The sequence below is a fragment of the Lemur catta genome, chromosome 2 (assembly GCF_020740605.2).
Source record: "Lemur catta isolate mLemCat1 chromosome 2, mLemCat1.pri, whole genome shotgun sequence".
NCBI lineage: Eukaryota > Metazoa > Chordata > Mammalia > Primates > Lemuridae > Lemur > Lemur catta.
The window spans coordinates 129,107,642-129,130,009 of record NC_059129.1 but is presented as its reverse complement, the minus strand read 5'-3'; the positions used below and the strand labels follow the sequence as shown (position 1 = coordinate 129,130,009).

General features: G+C 37.2%; 1 protein-coding gene across 4 annotated transcripts in view; it reads right to left on the bottom strand.

The window, feature by feature from the left end:
• UTRN (utrophin) overlaps positions 1-22,368 on the bottom strand; it is a 472,601-nt gene that overhangs the window by 372,565 nt on the left and 77,668 nt on the right. For all 4 annotated transcript variants that reach the window (XM_045544518.1, XM_045544519.1, XM_045544517.1 and 1 more), the window contains one exon: positions 1,566-1,627. In XM_045544518.1, coding sequence (XP_045400474.1) covers positions 1,566-1,627 — 62 coding nt within the window. The remainder of the gene's footprint in view (positions 1-1,565; positions 1,628-22,368) is intronic.

Sequence of the window (22,368 nt, the reverse complement as noted above, 5' to 3'; positions counted from 1 at the left end):
TAATAACCAGGATGAATAATCTTACCCATATGAGCCTCATGAGACCACTGGAATCAAACAGCTCATATTCAGACTCTCCCACTTGCTAAAATTCTGTTGCCCAGAGTATAGTCACATGCAGATAGACAGACGGTCCAAAAGTTTTCAGTAACGTCAAGTCCAAAACACACATATGGTTACCTGTGTCTCTAGAATAAAACAATTTAAAATTTACCCAAAAACACCTGTGTCTACTTGGGAATAGTCCTACCCATAAAATCACCAATTATGCAATAAGCACTTCTATATTTGAATTCTCCATATTCTTAACTCTTCTGTCAAAGTCAATTTTCACATTCCTTACATTCTCAGAGGCAGGATAAAATATCCCTCAACATGATGGTTTCCAGAGAGAAGAGGGTGGGAGGGTGGAAGGGGTAAGGAGTGAAAAATTACTTAATGGGTACAACATACACTTTTCAGGTGATGGCTAAAGCCCAGATTTCATTCACCACTACCCACCAAAGCCACCTGAAAAACTGCACTTGTGCCTCCCTAAATTTATGAAAATAAAAAAAAAAAAAACATTTAAATGGCCCTCAACAAAAACTTGTATAATCAAACCTAAAAAACACTGCAATCAATCAACTAGAAACACCAGGATACAAAGCAATCTTTAAACTGTGCTGCCACTCAAAGTAACCTTAAAATATCATTTTTCCTCAAAGAAATACCACTATTAATTTCCCTGACCTTACAACTTTCTCAAATAGAAAATATTGAAAAAGTAACTCTTAATTAAAATAGCTTTCATACTAGTTAAAAGACCACAACAGTGTTTCTCTGAGAAAACTTTATTTCTCTTCTTGCTAGAACACAGTCCTACAATCCATTCATCTGAACACTCTCCTCCTACCTCAGACTTAGTGGATAAAATCCCAACTTCAATAACTAATGGACAATCATATTAGAAGAAATTTGAAAATAGCACTGCCAGTTCCTCTCTTCCGCATGCTCTGCCCCTAAAAAAAAGTATTGATCAAAGCATTGATTATGTTCCAGGTGGTTAGAAATGCCGAGAAAGAACAGATCTTTATGGGGGGAAACTGAGGAAGTACACAAGAAAAGAACTCGCAGGATAGATAAATATTATTAGCCACATCCAATAGGATAAAAAACCCTGAATAGTTTTGACAGGGCAGAAAGGCTGCCTGAGTGGTAAAACTTGGTTTCAACCAAGCAAAATGAAATCATCATCCTTTTAAGAAAGTAAACAAAAAATTTTCCCAACGAGGTGTTCATTTCCTAGATGCGCCAGGGTTCACAGAACCGAAAGCAGCAAAACTATTGGCTTAGGTATCTGGAGATGGCCAGGTAAAAGTAAAAAGCATCACATAGACTGTTCACATCAGAATTTCCATTTAAACATATTTCAGAAGAGACTAAAAGAATAACTGTATTTGCATACTCAGAAGATTACTGTTAGATCACAGTTCATGGGGAAAATGTGCTGTACTTCCAACCAAACTCCATCAATCAGAATGAGGCATGTGAACCACTATAAAGTTTTTGGAAGTCTTGGTTACCTTTGAAAATCGAGCATTTATCCATTTGGTAAAGGTTTTCTTCTGCACATCATTGTGTTCATCTGTGGGAAAGAAAAACAGAGAGAAGGGAAAAGCATGAGAGTTTGTACCTTTAGTAAAGCACTAAATAAGCTTATCTCTACCCTAGGAAGTTTAAAATAGTCCTATTGGTACAGCTCTCGGGGCACAATGAAGCACAGCTAATGCAGAATGTGATGGTCCCCCAGTTCATCATTTACACAGCCTGACGGCGCCTACAACAGAGAGAGGCTCGGGCATCTCTCCCAGGGGACCTGGCTGTCTCATCCTAAGCCCCGGTGTATTGCTGACAGCTACTAAATCTAGGTTTATAAGATATAATGAGGACCTGACATTGTAACTCTCACACATAATACTTTCCGTTGCATTTTGTTTCAGTAAAATTTCAGCGTGATCAAAATGTTAGCGTATTCAAAACAAAACTCAGTTATTCAACAAAAACTAAGGAATTCATAATTCCCTGCCTTTTAATACCAGCCCTACACACTCCAGAACAATAGTTCAAGATTTAGAGATAATCTTGTAACCCATTTTCCTATAGTAAGACTGAAAAAAGGTTTTAATGATCCTCATCTATCCAAAGATTTTATAGGTAGAGAAATCAGAGGAGCTTCAAAACATTATCAACTTTGGTTTTGATTACAAATTCATTTTCCAAGCCACCACAAATGAAAATTGACTTTAAAAAACTAAAGTACCCTGAACTTCTTGAAGATGGACAGAATAATTTGGTCAGAAATGAGGAGGCCGTGTAGCATGACAAAAAGAGCCAAGGACTTCAGAACCAAATAGACTGCACCCCAATGCATTTATTGTGTGACCTTCAGTAAGTCATTGCAACATCTCCTGGCCTCATAATTCTCATCTGTAAAGCGAGTATAAATAATATGTAGCTTGCAAGGGAATTGAAAAGATTAGTGAATATAAGTGGAAAGCATTTGACAAAGAGCTGGTGTTCAGCTTGTTGTTATGATTGTAGTAAAAGTGTAAGCAAGGCAGATAAACAAATGTCTCTTTCTGTTATTTCCAGTCATACCCTCTTCAACCTCTCTCCAGCTTTACATTATAAACCAGCAAAAGAATCACAGTTGGCTTAAAGCCTGCAAAGTAGCATTTTAGTTCTGAAAGTCTGAAGAGTATCTGGACCACTGCAGAAAGCTGTAGTTCCATCTGTATGCATTACCGCCTGCCCTGCCACCGTCCACACTGCCGGGCTGCCTCCCACAGCACAACAGCAAAATAATAACGAAAGAGGGCCAAGTGTGCTGTGCCCTCCACGCATCAAATCCAAACGGGCTGCCTTCTGCATATAAACACACACCTGTCTCACCAGTCTCTAACGGGATAATTAGAAGTTCACCTGCTATTTCACCAAGTTCATGGGATCTTTGGTCCTTACTCCCTTCTGGAAGGAGAGTTCATAATTAAAAGGTCATTCCTAGAATAAACATAGCAGTGGCTTCAGAAAAGAGTGCACTTTTACAAATCCATAAAGGTAATTGGAGACCGACTCGAAGACACTAAGGGAGCAACTGGTATAAAAAACAAAAATGTTCTCTAAGAAACTTCCTGATGTTAGTGGTGCTGAGTGGTGACCTTCCCTCCAGAAAGGACAACAAAGACAGCATCAGCCCCTGTTTCAGGATTTCTATCACCTACCTGATCAATGCCACACATAAGCCATTCGTTAACCAAGAGGGCTTCCTTACATGCTGCATGTCTGCTTTACCATTTTACCCAAAAGGAACGAACAGAGTACCGAGATTATACTCAGAATATAAGGCTACCACCGCACATCAACCTGCAGAGGGCGCTACACCAGACTCATCAAAATGAATTTAATATTAAATATCAGTGTTCAGGAAACTTGGAAAATCCAATTATTTTTCCTACCACGTTAAAAAGGATTTATTTTTGTAAACTTTGCCATATCCATTATTCTTTAATCCTATGAATAAAAAATATAGAAAGGTCATAAATAAACATTAATATTAAATTCTCTTAATTTTGTAACATTTATACAACCTAAGAATTTTGGGCCATAAAAACGGGAAAAATTCTAAGGGAGAAATATTACTACACTTTATGTTTTCTTAAATGTTCTTTCCAGAGCATGTAACTTTATTTCAGAAATACATTAAAATATTTAATACTATGTAGGTTTCCAGATACAGAGTGGACAAAGAAATAAGCACCTGTCACCTTATCAAATGATAAATAAGATCTTTCCATTTTATCACATATACAATGAAATCAAATTTTAAACTACATTTCTCTCTATGTAGAATGTTCAAAACTTAATAAGGAAATGCTTCTATAATAGTCTTTATTCTTTGGGTCTAATCAGTAACTGAATATGATTCTAAGTAATTGATGAAATATTTGCCTGTAAAAGATAAATTGTCTAACATCCAAATGTTTCAAAAATACTCCAAAATTTATAAGTATTCTTCTGCAATCATTTTCCTGATGTAGTTAAAGAGGGAAAAAAGGGGGTTCATATTTCAATAAGCCTTTAGTTTGCATTTCTCTTTTTTCTCACACACACACACACACACACACAAACACACACATCTTATTTTCTACCACATAGGAAATTAGTAAAAGAACAAGAATTATCCTGTGGCCTTTCAATTGTGAGATTAAGAATGTAACAAATTTGGAATACTTACTAGTATAGAACTGACCTCCACATCACAACAATTAAGGTAAACAACCTTGGCCCAGGTCTCTGTATCAGAGAGGTGAAAACAGACTAGCAAACGTAATAGGGCAACTAAAAATCTGTCATGCTATTCTGGTCAATCATTTTGCCCTCCAAGAAGTTTATACAGAATTTCAACAGTCTCAAATTATTTCAACTCTCATTACCAAGCCAATTAGTTATTTCAATTTCCCCAAAGTAAAAATGTATAAGTACGTAACAAATTTACATATAACTTGATTATCTGTATATGTATTAAATGAGTAAGTATAATTTACACTGCAAATCCACCTTCTCTAGATGTATTCTTTCAGGTTGCCAAACTTCAACTCTTTTCTTTAGATTTGGGATTTGAGAAAACCATTTCGCTTCTGAAAGCCTTTGCTGGCTTAGCAAATCTTATCCATTAATGACCTTTCTCCATTAGGGGGACAAACACGAGACTGAATTAGGAGAAGAAAAATGTGTTAAATCCCTTAAGGCTGCTTTTCCAAATTCTTCCTCTAAATATTTTGCTCTTCTTAAAATGCTTTTGACATGCTCACACAGATCCAAGGGCCTTCCCTGCTGCCTAGCCTGGAATTTTATTTCTGTGGTAGGTAAGGGAAGTAAAGCAAAAAAAAAAAAAAAAAAAAAATCAACAAAACTGCTTGATAAATCTTCAAGGAAACTAGTTTGAAAATGTTTTCACTTCACCAGCTCAAATGCGTATTGAAAATTCTTTTACAGAACTCAGCAACAAATTTTAATTTAAACCCTAAACTGGAAATGTGGCAGAGAAATTAGGGGTTGTTTCCCCTATGGATGCACACAAATCTGGGGAAGATGTATACCACCACTAAAACTCTACTGCTATTAGGGAGAGAGCATTATCCTCTAGCACATCTTTCGAAGCAATTTAAGAGTGTCCAATTGGCTGGCACTAACCTAATATGAGTCCCAAAAAATGCAGCTATTCAGAAAAGAAGTCCCTAGACTTTAAGCCAAAAAAGAAATGTCTTGTTGGATGATTTAAAACTTGGATGGACTTTATTGAGGCCTCTTTCACAAATATGAAATTTAACACACCCTAGAAAGCCAATTTCACATTACCAAAGAAGATTATTTCGGAAGTATTTCAAACTATACTCCCACTTCTTTTTCTGGGTCCTACATGTGAATCACCCCCAATATAAACCTACTACTAAGACTTATTCATACCATTCTGCTCTCTTGTTTTTTCATACCTAATTTGTTGGTCTCTGAACAAGAGCAATTCATTTATCAAAAAATATGTATAGAAATTTCATACGGAAATAATAAATATTATATAATAATCTGTAAAATATTATAAATATGTAGACAGAGCCAACAGCAGACAGACTGCTCTCAAAGACAGAGTGCTTAAACTCCCTGAATTTCTTTCAAAAGCTAACATCCTCAGAGGACCCCAAAAAAAGCCTAAAATTAAAAACGTAGTTTTCAGAAGTGTCAAAAATACCTATGTGTACAAGAAATTTAGGTAATTAACATTTCAAATGTTATTTTTGTAAACTCGCTGCATTTATACATTGAAGTTATTAACGCTAAAAACTTTCTTTATTTGTTTATTTAGAGACAGGGTCCCACCCTGTTACCCAGGCTAAAGTGCAGTGGCCTGATCGTACCTCATTGTAATCTCAAACACCTAGACTCTGGCAATCCTCACTTCAGCCTCCCAAGTAGCTGGAATTACAGGCACACACCACCACATCAGACTAATTTTTTTATATTTTGTAGACACAGTGTCTCACTATGCTGCTATGCTGCCAGGCCGGTCTCAAACTACAGGCCCTTAAGTGATCCTTCTGCCTCAGCCTCCTGAACTGCTGGGATTATAGGCATGAGCCACTGCACCCAGCCTAAAAACTGCATTTAAAACAGACTTTCGAATTAGCCTGTAAAAAGCAAAATACAAGTTGATGGTCTCTTTGGGAGAGGTGGAGACAGATGGAATGAAAGGGAAAAGGAAAACACCTCCACTTTTCAAAGAAGGCTGATGCCCAGAGACAAGTGAAATGAATTGCCCAGCACCACCCGCCCAGTAAATGCAGGGCCACACACAGAACCAGGTCTAAGTGATCGCTGAGCTTATGTTCAATGCACTTCCAAGTAAGAGGAGGTTAAAAAGAGTCTGATGGGGAAAAGGAGGCTTTAAAATACATCTTGAAAGACAGATGAAGTCTGGGTCATGCAAAGATTGGAACATGGGCATTCTAAGCAGAATGTGGCTAATCAATACCTTCTTCATTTCAGCCTCAGACTCAACACCTGACCAAAACAGAGCATATTTAATATAATTGTGTATCTACTAGAAAACACAGAGGGCTATAACATATAATGATGTCAAAATAATAGACTAAGTTACCCCAACTTCAGAGTTTTCAATCCTGAAAACTTTATATCTATAAAAAAAGAAGGGTATGGAGTTAGAAATATATGCTTTAAAAATGTTCTTGTAAGAAAATAGAGATTCTTTAAAAAAAAAAAAAAAAAAAGAACTCCTTAAGCAAACACATGTTCTGCTATCATGAACCATCTATCCCACTCCAAATTCAGGGCAATTCTGGAGCCCTTGAATTCCAGAACATCCACAGCCCTGCCTGAACTGTATTTAGAATTTACATCATTTTCAGCATTGGAGAAACATGTTTGTTCCAGCCGAGAACCAACCTAACTCACCAAAAACACTCACCTTAGCATCACAGAATCACACAGGGTAAGAGCAGAAAGTTATATTAGAGGGCAGCTGATGGGATCTCATCCTGAAGTAGCTGGGGTTCAGAGATAGCTTTTTTGGATTTAATCCACACAATATTGCAAAATTATTAATTTAGTTAGAAGAATTATTTCCAGAATTAAATGTAGCCATTAATTCCTGACCATCTTCTAATTTTAGAGTTTATTTACTTCTTACCTATTTTCTTTTTGTCAAGCTCTTCCAGTTTTTTTAAGCAATGCACAAGAGGTAATATTTTCCTACTTTCACTTTCCAGAGCTGCTAAACTTAACCTGAAAGAATGTATAAGATTTATAGGCATCTGGCACTACTTGAAATCTGTCTTCTGGAAATATATTTCGGAAAAAACTCTTAGTATCTTAGATATCAACCATATTATACGTGTCGCAAATGCAAAAGAACGAGAATTCAATTTATGCGGGCAGAAATTGTAAGGCTTATATACAAACCACCTCACTTTGGATTCTTGTGCCGGGAGTGAAGATTTTTATTAAAATCACTGCAAATGTCATAGAACCAGGAGGGATTATTTAGGAGAAGCTGAATGCGTCATAATGATATGAGTCACTGTCATGAAAAGCCAATAGAAAACAACTTTTTTTAGTGACTGATAAAAGGGTAAACTAATTTATGAAAGAAAATGTCTACGAAATTCAATTCCTCACTTTATTCTAAATATATTAAACATCTGGTATTTTCTACATACTGTCTACAGAAACCTCAAGAAAGAGTGACTATTTCACTAACATATAATTCTAGATGTATGAAAACTCATGCAAAAAAAAAAATAGGAAAAAAAATTCTGAGTGTAAAAAACATTCCAGTGATTTGACCTTCAGACTTTCTCATGACAAGTTCTACTTGTCAAAATAGCAGCGAAAACATGTTCTTACAAGGCTGCTAATTACTCATGTAGTATTATTCTCATTTTAATTACTTTCTTTCATTATTTTCCCCATATTATGAGGAATCTTCCTCATAAATCCATGCAATAAAGCAATATAATATCCAAGAAATAATAATTCTGAAACAAAAAAACTTGGAGAAAAATACTCAAAGAAAAAGAGAAAACTTTCAGTACCCAAACACCTCCCTGAATTCGTATGTAGGAATGCTATTATTTCTATAGAGCTGATGTGGAAAACCAAAACCTTTAACTGTATACCATGTGTCCTCGATATAATCATGACACTGAGTCATCACAATCAAATAAAAAATATATATATTGAATAGCGGCGAGCTTAATCAGTGAATGAGCATTGTCAAAACCAATGATAACATTCTGAAGCCAGCAATGCCAATGAATCAAAAGGTGTGGCAATATGGCTTGGCTTCCTTCCTTACTTCAATTTAATCCTATGCGTGTCAGAGTTTGTATAAACACCTTGAGACAGAAGAAGACCCAGACAACAACAGTTCCCGTAAGCTTGGTTTCTGGCCTTTCAATTCTACTAAGCAGGAGAGTCCCCAGGTAGCACCAAACAATAATGTGACCTCAAGAAACTCGTGGGTCAAAGAAAAAGCGTCTCCAGCTCAGGAGGATTAGACACTTGGAAAAGTCTAGATAACTTAACAGCCAAAATGAACATTCCCTCAGGCAGAGCTTCCAAGCCTTCTCTACTACACCCCATCATTTCGGGAATCACTGGAGCCAGGACTCTCTCCCTTTTTCCTCACTCTTCATTTTCAGAACACACCTCCTTCTTCTGCCAGTTCCACTTTTTTGAACATTCAAACTTGTCTCCATCCTGCAGCCCTGAGTATTCTTTTTCAACATCCATCCCTAGACCTGCCGTGACCTAGGCCGCCATTTTGGAATTCCCAGCCGCAAAGGCTGCCGGGCCGCACCTGTCTGGCCCCTCTGCAGCGAGGCACACACTGCTAGGGGCTGTCTCTTTCCGCCATTTCTCTCCTGGAATGTCTTTTTGCGTCTTTTTTTTTTTTTTTTTTTCTCGTCTTAAAACTTCCTGTATGATGTTTATTATATACTTTAGAAAATTTAAACATAGAAAATGTGATATTATTAGTTTAAATCAAAGGTTTCAAACACTCCTGTTCATGAATCTCTAAAAGAATTCCCATGTACATTTTTAAGTTGACAACTAATATTTATCACAAAGATAAATAGTTAAAAAGATGTAATTGCTAGCATATTGTTAAGGAGCTGCAGATTTAGCTCATTCAATTAATAGAAAATGTCTCCCCTGTTACCTGATTGGCAAAACTAGTCCTCACTGTCAAACTAATCAGCCAATTCAGACTTATTTTCTGACAGGAGTAGCCTGACTTTAGTGTTCTATTTAAAAACCATGTTAATGCATGTCCCCAGTGGAACATCTCGCTGCAGAATTCTTTTTCTAAGATGGATGGATGGATGGATGGATGGACGGACAGATGGTTGGCAGCTGGGCAAAAAGCCTCGCCCTGGATGCAGTAAAGCACTAGCCATTTTAACAATTCTTCAGGGAGTGCTCTTCGCTCTGCGTTCTTAAATTGTCCCCTTGTTTGGTGCTTCGCTGCAATGCACCAAAGTAAGATTTGGGGAGGGTGAGAGGTATGCCTTTCTTCTCTACAGTGGAGAAGAGGAATCCTGAAAGGAAAGATGGGGAAAGGAGAAGGAAGGTACCTAAAGATGCTTTCTTAGGTGCCTTACTACCAGAAAAGCTTGCCATGGTCACCGTGACACATGCAGATTCCAGTGTGCAAACCACTCGAGGAGGGGGTCTCAGCTGTCCCAACCTGGGATAACACCCCCCAAGCAGTTCAGCTATAATTTAACTAGAAAGGCTAAACTCCAGAGTTGGCCACTACCAGGGCATTGGTTATCTTTGTCATCAAACACAAGAGACTTTGCTAATTAACCTAACAAATGCGAGAAATGTGCTTTCACTGTGATTTGATAATTGCCATCATTAGAATATTAGAAATATTCTCCCACTGGTGAATATAGTGTTAGTCAATGAACATGGACTGGTCAAAATATTTTCTAGACACGCCCTACCATTGATGAACCAGAGTATAAAAATCTAGTGAGTCTGGTAGGCTGCATCCCTAAAGGCCCTGCATTCAGCTATTGGCCAGGAGGATTCTAGTTATCTGATGCTGATTTTAAAACTAACTAAATCCTCTGCCTAAGACAGCATTGTCAAATAGAAACATAATGTGAGTCACATACATAATTTTTAAATTTCTAGCAGCCACATTTTTAAAAAAAGGTAAAATTAATTTTATTAATAAGTGCTATTTAACCCAATATCTCCAAAATATTACCAATTCAATATACACTCATTATTTTTAAATAGCTTGATAAGATATTTTACAGTCTTTTTTATCTTACTAAGTCTTTGAAATCCAGTGTATATTTTATATTTACAGCACCATCTCAACTTGGACTAACCACAGTTCAAGTGCTCAGCAGCCAATGCAGTAAATTGCACAGCTCTAGAATACTGTCGTATTTACTTAAACTATGACCTTCGTGTCCTTTAAAAGGACAGAGAACTGCAGCTTACCAAGTTTACTCAACAGGCTGTATGAACTGTTTTTCGAGCCTGCTTGCTAATAACAATTGCTTAATGAATGCCAATGTTCATGGTGGATTTGTTCTGAAGTCCATCTTCATTATAATCCTGATAGGGAGACAATGGATACTCCTCACACCCTCCTGTTAAGCATTTGGAGCTAACATCATCAACCAAAAATAATGCGAAAATTAATAGTTGTACATGACCCAATTGGCTTATGTCATTTTGTAAGACTTCTGGTCCCAGACATGGACATAACAAGAATTGGAAATATTTCCAACTCTTTGTTATATTCTTTGCATAAAGTTTTATATTTCCTACTCATTTAATGAAAACTAGCTGTGCATCTATTTTGTAAAAAACACTGTACAAAGAAACAGACAGTAACAGCATCTACCATATGTCAGTCCCCAAAGAGATCCAGGTGCTTTTTTAAGATGCTATGGTCTTTTGGGGAGGGGGGCCCAGTAAGACAAAGACCTAAATAAACAATGATAACTAATATATATAATATTAGGTACAGACACATTCATAAATTCATAGGAAAAATATTTCTTATTGATGGAGGTTAGAAGAGAATCAGGAAAAGATTCAAGGAATAGGTTGCATTTGAGCCAGGCCTTGAATTGCCGTTTGAGGCATGCAAAAATGGTTAGGAAGGGCATTTGTGGAAAGCAGAACAGCTGCAGCAAAGTCCTAAAAGTATGAAAGACCAGGACATGCAGAGACTCAAGTGTGAAGAGTTTCTTTGACCGTTTTTGATCACAGCTGCAATGCCACTGAATTTTGAAAAGAGGCTACAGCTAGATTGCAGAGGACTTTGAAGACCACACATTAAGAGTTTCAATGAGCAGCAATGCAGGCCACTGGCTTTTTCTGACATGATGAGAAGTGTCCTTCAGTGAGATTAATATGAAAAATGGATTCTTGGGGAGGGAGGCCGAAAGAAAGTCAGCCAGTTTGAGGCTTATTATAATCACCCATGCTAGACACTGGAAAGCCTGAAGGGACAGAGAAGTAATGAGATAAGAAAGAGAGAGATGGCTGTGGTAGGTATTGAATTATGGAGGTAAAGTTGCTTCAGGGACTTTGTGGGGGGGGGGATGATGATCTCTCTTTATTATGCATTCCATTCTCAACAGGTTCTTTGATTCTTAAGGAGAAAAATTTTAATTTTTTGCCTCACGTTTTTATTTTTGATGAGAACACTTAAAATCTACTCTCAGCAATTTTCAAGTATACACTGCATTGTTATTAACTACAGTCACCATGTTGTACAATAGATCTCTTGAATTTATTCCTCCTGTCAAACTATATCCTCTGATCAATATTACCCATCCCTCCCCTCCCCCATGCTGGGACTGGACTACTGAATTATCCTAAGAGTAATAAAGGAGAAAGGACAGCCCAAGAAATTCCCAGGCTTTTGGGCAACTTGAAGGATGGTATTGCCTCTCCATTAAAAAATAAAAATTAACAAATAAAATTTTTTTAAAAATCACAAGAACAGAAATCAATCAGGGAGTGAAGCTCCTCTTTGTACCTAATGAGTTAGAGGTGGGCAGGATGGATACTCATGAAGATATCAAGCAACCAATGGGTAAAAATGCAAGACCAGAGCCAACAGGCAAGGGTCTAGAAAGTATGAGGAGCTCAAACCATCATGAAGCTCAAGGTTTCCCAATGTCCATCCATGGGAATTGTTTAAAAGTATAACTTCATGCATGAATACAACCATTAAAAATGATACTAAAGTATGTATAATGAATATGTAAAGACATGGAAGGATTTCACAATACACTAAGGAGTAAAAAAGCAGATCATTAACAAATACATGCAGTATTTCATTTACACATTGTATGCATGTATGACTATAAAGCCAAGAGCCAGAATATTAGCACTGTATCTCTAAGCTGGAAGATTCTGAGAGATTCTTATATCCTATTTTTTGTAAGCTATACTTTCTAATTTCTAATAATACTTCTGTAACATGTTTTCTTTAAAGCACTCATCCTGTAAAAGGTTTTTCTCCACTTTAATGTGGATAAGTAGGAAGGGAAGAGAATTTGGCAGCTAAAAAAACAAACTGTGCTGACACAAGATCTGTCTGTCTGCCTGTCTGTCTGTTTTGGTGGGGATGGTGAGAGTAAGGGAGACTTCTGCATGTCTGTAATTATTATACATTCAGACAGGAGGGAACTGGGAGCGAGGGAGATATTTTAGATGACACCACACAACAAAAAGAGCTCCCAAATCCCAGAGGATGAAAGACAGAAAGGTATCAAGCGCTGGGCTCCTAAAAAATATATAAATATAGTCACCTATTTCTAAAAATGGACTCGCCAGGTTAAGTTGTTTTATTTGCAACTGTCTTTCCAGTGAGTTTTCCACTTCCAGGCTGAAGAGACAATTAGCCAGACATAAAATAATCGTGTTTATGGAGGGGACTTTCTTCCCATCTTCAAGTCTATTCACTACAGAAACATGGAAGATAGAGTTGAATCATTTAAAATACACCATTTGCAATAAATTCAACTATTTCAAGGCAAAATGATCAGGATGCTAATTAGTTATTAAGATGGGGAGAAAAAATAGATGATTAATGCAAAACCAAATGCTACCAATAGATCACACCAAGCCACACAGACTTTCTCAAAGGCCCAATATTTTACTCACTGTCAGAAAAAGAATACAAACCTAGGGAAAAATGAGGTGTATCTGTCCTTTGTTCATGTCCTTTAATGAGATGCCAGGTACTAGGCATACAATTTTTAAAATAAGAAAAATAAGAGTATTTCTGAATTGGTTTTTGGAGACTTTCTTACATTGAATTTTTTTGGTTTCTATTTGCAGTATTTTACTTGTTGAGCCATGATAAGTTAAAACCAAAATGTAAGATCATAAAAAAGGAAGAAGAGTCCTTTTAATAATTAAATTTGATAAATTGCAAGTCCACTAAAATGCAATCCTCTGTCGAAGATAAATATTTATAATAAGCAGGAAAAACATGTCAGAAGGAACACTGCATTTCCCTTTAAAAACTCAGGAATTTTCTTCTCGTGGATGTCACAGTTAAGAAATCAGCTTTTAAAGCACACAATTCTTTGCTTAAAAGGGTGTGAATTGAAAGTTAATGAGTAAAATAAATGTGTAGTCTCATATTGAAAAATGCACACTTTATTGTTTTCAATTTAGACAACTATGTGAAACATTCACATCAGCTTCTAATACATTTTGTAGTGAAAATCTTATTCAGGTAGGGTTGGACAAGGGAGACATAAAATCCTTAGAAATCAGCAAAAATATAAGAAACCTCATATTCAGGCCAACCCCTGTGCTGATGATCACATTATTCTCTTATAACTCTTAAAAATTTTGGTTCTGCCCCAAATCAGCACTATCTTTATTTAATAGTCTACTGTGAGTCTGATATTTATTTGCCTTTTTAAAAAAATTGTAAATTCAGTCTATACCATCATTGGGTATAGGAAAGTTGGTAATTATCTTCAGTGTAAAATAGCTCTTCCTTTCATTTGCTTTAAACATATTTCCTTTAAGCATCAAAAAGTCCAGATTCGTTTACCAATTGAAGATTAGAAGAACACGTTTATTTTTGCTTTTCGGAAATAAATACGCTTATAGCTGGTAATTATATCTTCTTTCCACTTCCATCTTTTTAGACTTAAGAGTTCTAATCATTTTAGTCAGTTTTACAAAAACAACAAATGCATTCACTCCAGGACTTGGGTTTCCCCACTAGAATACCTTTCACTGTTAAATCATTTAAGTAGGAGACCAGAATCTCAGATAGCAATCCATGTGCACAGTCAACATGGCTTTGCAAAGGAAGGATAATGTTCTCTGTTTTCTTTCTTGTTTCCTTCCTAATGGCACCATAAAATCTAGTGTCCTTTTACAGTGTGGAAATACAATGGCCAGCATCTTCTGGGAACACTACTATTACTCCCTTCCCTCCCCGATCCTATAGACTACATAAAATATAATTCATGATGACAATTTTTTCTTGGAGGTTAGTAAGCATGAGTCAAACAAAAAGGTTTGGATGGATACTCTTTATTCAAAACTTTAGCATTTCCTGCGGGACAAGGGTAAGCTACCCTCTATGACCTTGTGTCATGTCAAGGAGAAATTGGGTCTGAGTTAAATGCACATGCAATAATATGCCAAGAAGAATTGAAAGCAGGGTCTCAAAGAGATATTTGCACATGCATGTTCATAGGAGCATTATTCATAGTAGCTAAAAGGCAGAAGCAACCCAAGTATCCACACATGGATCAATGAATTAGCAAAATATACATACAATGGAATATTATTCAGCCTTGAAAAGGAAGAAAATTTTGACACAAGCTAAAACATGGATGAAGATAGAGGACAGTATGCTAAGTGACATAAGCCAGTCCTACAAAGATAACTATTGTATGATTCCACTTATATGAGGTACCTAGTAAAATTTATAGGAACAGAAAGTAGAATAGTGGTTGCCTTGGGCTGAGGGGAAGAGGGAATGAAGAGTTATTGTTTAATGGGTATAGATTTTCAGTTTTTCAACATGAAAAGTTCTGGAGAAGGATGGTGCCGATGGTTGCATAACAATATGAACATACACTTAAAATAGCTAAAATGATAAATTTTGTTATGTGTATTTTACCAAAACTTTTTTAAAACATGGGAAAAACCACATGCAATAAACATTTTCATTCCATTTCAGTGTGATTTTTAAGGAAGAGATACTAATGTCTTGACTTCTACATTCCCCAATAAGACAAATGGAGAAATTTCACTTGTTTCCAATTTCATCTTTTAAAATTCATATTTTCAAAATATCATTCCTTTGGAATATAATTGCAGGTAACCTGAATTCAGGAATCATAATTGGTTTTAGTATGGCCATGCCATTAGCCATCTTACTCAGGAGAGAAGTACTCGCTCCAACTCATTGTGGGAGACATTGCTAGTTGCCTACACAAAGCATCCTTTCTCCCCTTCTTGCTTACAAGACCAATCTCATGGTTTTCCTGGTAGCAAGGTGATCAGTTAAAATATTTCCTCCTCTTGCAACTAGAGATAACCATATGGCCCAGTTCTGGCCAGAGGTGAGCAAAAGGGTGTTAGGGGGAAAACCCAGGAGAATTATTATTTCACTGATAAAAATTAACAGAATTGGCTGGCATGAACACCTTTCCCTGGGCCTTCCCCCTTCCTCTGGGAGGAACACAGAAGCAGCCAGTTTCTCTGAGCAGGGAACCAGCCCTGGACGGCCCACCTACGGCTGAAGGTTGCTTGAGAAAAATGAATTCTTAGTTAATCCAGAGTAATAGGGTTTCTCTTACTTGCTGCTATATTCAAACCTAAATCTGACACCAAAGACATAAGTCTGAGGGAAGAAATTCAGGAATATTTCTGGCCAACAAGATGGAGTGAGACGTTCTACCTCTGTAAAAGGGAACGGGGGACCACACAAATTCCAGATACAGCTAAACATCAGAATTCCCTGGAGAACTGTCTTAAAATACAGATTCCTTGAGTCCAGCCAGACTTAATGAATCAAGTGGCTCCCAGTCATCCAGAGATATGAGGGAATCTGGTCTGAGGGAATGGCAACCACCACATTCTCAAGATACTACAAACTTCACCACTTTGTTACACCAAATCATGAGAAAGCTTACTACCTACGCCATATACAGGAATCCACCCTCTGCCTGCATAACTGCCTTCTCAGAACCTACATTTAAAAGTACGCTCTCTGTTTTCACCAAGATTTAAGAACATCTCTGGAGTTCGTGTGAAATTGCTTTACAGGGCAACATGCATCTATCTCTTCCGCTCACTTTGGCAGCCAGGAATAAGGCAGGCTGTCTTGACAAATCCAAGATCTTCTTCCTACTAGACAATGGTGATATTGTATCCACTCATTGTATCACTTTGTCCTGGCTGCCAGGCAGTTCAGAGCCAAATTTTATACCATAATTTTCCTCAATCAAGTTTTAAGTATCATTATTATTTTAATTATTTTTACTTTACTTTGGAAGGAGATATTTGAAAACATTTTACTACAAAAGCAATTCATATTTATTAAGGAAGATTTAAACAAAAGGAAGAAAAATTTACATGAGTTATTTACCCTCTACCCAGACATAATCAGTGTTAACACTATACATTAATACATTCCTAGACCCTTTTGTCTGCTTCTTTTTTACAAAAAGGAAAATACATAGTATTTTATAACCATTATTTAAAATATATTATGAACATGTTTTCATTACAGAACCATATTCTTTAACAATGTCATATTTAAAGCTCCATAGATATTTTATTGTGTAGACATTCAACAATTTATTTACTCTCCATTATTATACATTCTTAATGCTGCTTCCCATTTTTAATATTGTAAGTATTTCTGTAACAAATATACTTAGAATTAAAATTTTGTACACACACACACACACACACACACACACACACAAACGATGCATTTGTTTCCTCATTCGTTCATTCATTCAAAGAATACATTCTTAAAAGTGAAAGTCAAATAGACTTCCTGGGAAGCTCCCACACAGTAGACCACTCCCTGCCTGAGAAACACTCTTCTTATCTTCCCACATTTAATTTCTTCCTTCTCCTCTACTCTTCCACAGCAGATCCCCTAAAAGTCAGATTTCCTAAGGGATCAGTCCTAGGCATCTTCTCATTTTGCTCTCTCTTACTAAGTGGTCCCTCATCTACTCACTTCCACAGCATCTGTGTGCAAAACTCCCAACGTCCTATTTTGAGCCCAAACCTTTCTGCAGAATTACAAAATCATGTGTGGTGGTTTAAAAATATGTTAACAAATTATTTGGTAATCATCCATTGAAGAGGTGGAGCTTAATTCCCCACCCCTGAGTGTGGGCTGCAATTGGTGACTCATTTCTAACAAATAGAATACGGCAGAAATAACAATGTGGACTTCTGAAACTATGTCATAAAAGGTATTGCAGCTTCCACCTTGCACTCTCCCATATCTCTCGTTCTAAGAGAAGCCACTTGCCATGTCATGAAGACACCGGAGCAGCCCTACGGAGAGGTCTACATGGTGAAGAACTGTGGCCTCCCACCAGGCCAGCAAGGGACTGAAACCTTCTGCCAAAAGCCATGAACATAGTCATCTTGGAATCATCTTCAGTCACGCCTTCAGATGATAGCAACCCTGGCCAACAGCTTGAGTGCAACTTCATGAGAGACCGCACTCTCAAATTCCTGACCCAGAAAACTGTATGAGATAATAATTATTTGGTGTTGGGGTAATTTGTTATACAGAAGAGATAACTAATATAGATTTGTTGCTAAGTTTTAAAATAACTTGTTATGCAGCAAGATATAAATACATACCATGTATTTAACCACCTACCTGACATCCCCACTGAGTTATCTCACAGACTCATTTCAACCTTAACACATCTACAGTTGAACTGCTGGTATCCTCTCAAATCTATTCTGTCTCGCATCTTTCCCAACTCAGTATACAGCACCTTCATCAATTCATGCCAGGACCCTGAAACAAATCCTTGACATCTCTTCCTTCTGATACCAAAATGTATCACCTCTACCAATTTGTGTTGGTTCTAATTCCTACATATAGCTTGAGTCCATCCACATCTCTTTATCTCCACTGTCATCCCCCAGTCCAAGCTACTATCATTTCTTGCCCCCAACCGAAAGCCAATAACCTTCTGACATTGTCTCCTAAAATCTGTTCCTGTTCCTTTCTAATCGATTCTCTGAACTTTGGAACTACTAAATGAACATGGTTTACAGAGCGCTGAATCATCGATCCCTCCTATGCCAAGTCTTGTCTTGCAACACTCTCCCTCCTCAGTGCACTCCAGCACAGTGGCCTTTGTGTTACTCTGAGGAACCCAGCCCTTTCCTGTCCCCGATACTTGCTCATGCTGCTGTGTCTGCCTGCGGTACTCTTCACCCCATTCTCAATCTGCTCCATTCGAATGGACATTTCAGGCTTAATTTTACATGTGTTTTCTCCCAAGCAGACTACCTGAGTCTCTCAAAGCAACCTGTTTCCTTTTCTCACACACCCTAGTACTTATCTCAATTTGATTAGATATTGATTTGTGTAAGTCCATGAGGGCAAGAAATACCTACTTTGATCTCCATAGTATATGCAGTTCCCAATACAGGTTGTAAATTAAAAAATTATTGAATGAGTTTATTCAATGTGTTCATTAAGTCTAAAGAAATTGTGTATTCAGTCCAGACCTCTAACTTGCCCATTTCGATAAAAAGAACATGAATCTGTTATATCTATCGCCTTTTCATCTTTCTGCAAAATTTTAAAACCGTCATCATCAAGATGATCCACTTTCTTTCTCATTTCATCTTTTGCGTGTGTTTAAAGATCCTTTTATCATTGGCAAAGATGAAAATATGACTTCTAGAAACATTAAAAGAAAGAAAAGCTGGTATAAAAGTAGTCCCTAAAGGCAGACCAGAAAAGCAATTCTAAAGTTCATTAGAAAACTAAATTGCCCCTGACTGATCTAAATAGGAACACTTTATCCTAGTGTTTAGCGTTTTGATGAGTAATCAAAAGCTCAGTGTTTTGTAAAAGCAGAGGGGACCGTGACTCTGCGCAAGATTATTTTTTATGAAGAAATCAGAGACTCACTGATGGGAGAACCAAGAAATACTACTAAGGGCAAGCTGAAACCCCGCGTAAGTCAGCAGCGCTCTGTCTCTCCCTTCCAGGAAATGCTCTGCGACCTGCAACCAGAGATGGAGTGGGTTTGGGAGCCGACTCTGTGGGTTATGAGACAGAGCCACACACAGGCAGCAGCCCCACAACAGTGTTCACAGCAACTAACCAGAAAAGAAACTGTGCATGGCGCTCACGGTGGGAAGAAATAGAAACCATCCATGCCTCCCTCAGTCCTTCCACACACACCCACACACACTGACTGTCAGCCCAGCACTGAGACGCTAAATTCCAAGATCATACAGATTTATGTCTAAACACATAACTGTGCCAAACTTTGCTAAGTGGCACATATTTTAACTTAATAGATGTGAAATACATTGTAATAGACTATGACAAACCCAGTTCAACATACAAACACATGCACACTATTTCTTGCACACAGAAATAAATGTTACTTGGTACAGAAAATATATATAATAGTCGGATTTTGAAAAACTATAGCTTTGGTCGTTCCGCTCATTGTGACAAATAAGATACCCATTTTTCTAACCTGTGGCTCAAAGTATAGTATTAACTATGATTTATTCATTGTTATAAACCAAGTTATAAAGCTAGACCATTTTTACTTTGACAAATTCTTCATTTCACAAGGAGTGAAATCTTAATAAAGAAATTTAACCACAGATACCTATGGCAGTTTTATACATAATTCTTTAGTGCATGAACTACCAGTACTCATTAAAACTATTTTTTCTAAGCAATAAAAATTAAAGAAAATAAATGATATAAATGTTTAGAATACAATAACCATTGTAGAAAAGTTCAAATCAGAATGACACTGGGTGTCAGAAACCTACTAAAATTTATAAAAAGGCTGCTATCCTACATGGGGAAAAAATAGCATGCCATAAAACTGCCGTGTAGAATGTGGCAATTGACAGAGACCAGTCTGTGTGCTAGAACAGGAAAGAGATGCCCTCAGACAAAGGGGAAGAGCTAGGAAACAAGGACACCAGTGTTTAAGGCCTTTGAGGGATATACTCCGATGAGCAAGCAAGACCCAAGCATCTACCTGGCAGAGCAAGGCTTGACTCCATGAACTAGGTGGGTCCCCTACTAAGAAAGAGTGAGAGTCACAGCTTTATCAAAGGTGAAAGTGAAATAGCAAGGAGCTGTAGCCAGGCCAAGCAGACAGGGGTACAGATATGTAGTAATCAAAGCAAGTCAAGCAAGGTCATATATCCACACAAAGAGCCTGGCAAAAAAAAAGTCACCATGACGTCCAGCCACCAGGAAACTGTGAAATGATCTTGATATTGATAATAATGAAATTAGAATACCTTTAAGTTTGAGGAAGGAAATCCAGAAATGAAAGTTACAGCCCAGTTCAATTTTAGATCTATATTAGATAGCCAATGTGCATTTCCCTAGCCATAGTCAAATATTCTAACATGTTTATACATCATGATTTATAAAAGTTTATACACTTGCATAAATACCATTTAATCCTCAAAACCATGAAATGCCCCCAAGTCTCATCTGTTAATAGATCTAAAAGGATCACTGTGTTTAGGGTATAGCCGACACATCTAGCAAACATAGTCCAAGTGCTAATTGTAGATAACCTACAAAAGAAGAGAGTCCATTTTCACATGTATTTTATGTGAAATAATTTTTAAAAACATCCAACTGTGGTTACGTTAGCATATTGTACTACTATAAGTCTCATCATACTATGCAGTTATTGCCCCAAAGAAGAAAAAACTCTTTGTCTAACTGTGGGGAAAACATAAAAAGGAAACTTCATCATCAGGATTGAGGCATTCAAATGTCTTTTGAGTATTTACTTTTAGCTACATTTTGATATCCAAACTCTTTTTTGTTTTATCTCCATTGATCCATTTTTTATTTTATTTTGTTATATGTATTTTTGTAAGCCACTTAGATAACTTGGAACAAAGTATAGAGTTTTTAACAAATGTAAAATATTTACCTTATTCAATGAAATTGAATTATTCAACAACAACAACAAAAGAAAAGATTGAGGAATTCCTTAGGACAGTGATCCCCAACCTTTTTGGCACCAGGGACCGATTTCATGGAAGACAATTTTTCCATGATAAGGGGGGTGCGCTGGGGTGGGTTCAGAATGATTCAAGTGCATTACATTTATAGTGCAGTCAAACCTCTGCTAATGATAATCTGTATTTGCAGCCGCTCCCCAGTGCTAGCATCACCGCCTCAGCTCCACCTCAGATCATCAGGCATTAGATTGTCATAAGAAATGTGCAACCTAGATCCTTCGCATGCACAGTCTATAGCACAGTACTCAGTACTCACTCCTATGAGAATCTAATGCCCTTGCTGAACTGACAGGAGACAGAGCTTATGCGGTGATGGGAGCAATGGGGAGCGGCTGCAAATACAGATGAAGCTTCAATTGCTCAGACGGCCACTCACCTCCTGCTGTGTGGCCTAGTCCATAACAGGCCGCGGACTGGCACTGGTCTGCAGCCCCGGGTTTGGGGACCACAGCCTTAGGATTATCCTATTCTTGGTTTCTTTGCTTTCTCTCCATCGCAGGAGTTGAGAGTGTCCAATTAGATAAATCAAATGAAAGAGAGTTAAAAAAAAAAATCTATAAATGCCATATGACCTGCCAAGAAGTACTTTATTTTATAGGAAGAAGATGCAGTGTAAGCAAATCGGGAACACATACACACCCACAATAATACAAAGGCTTTCCATCCCAGGACCTGTTCACAAATGCAGACCTTTGAAAATATTTTGCAAACACTAAATTGCTAATATTTATATAATTTGAAGAAAAGAACTGGAAATGCAAGAAACTACCTTTTTTCAGTAATAATGAAGATGATGATAGCAGCAGCAAAAGTAACTAACACATACAGAGTGCTCACGATGCTTAGGCATATAGTACCACTTCCCTTCTATTATCTTAATTTTTGCCAATGGAGACATAATTCACATATCATAAAGCCCATCCATTTAAAGTGCACAATTCAGTGGTTCTTAGCATATTCACAAAGTTGTGCAAAAATCAT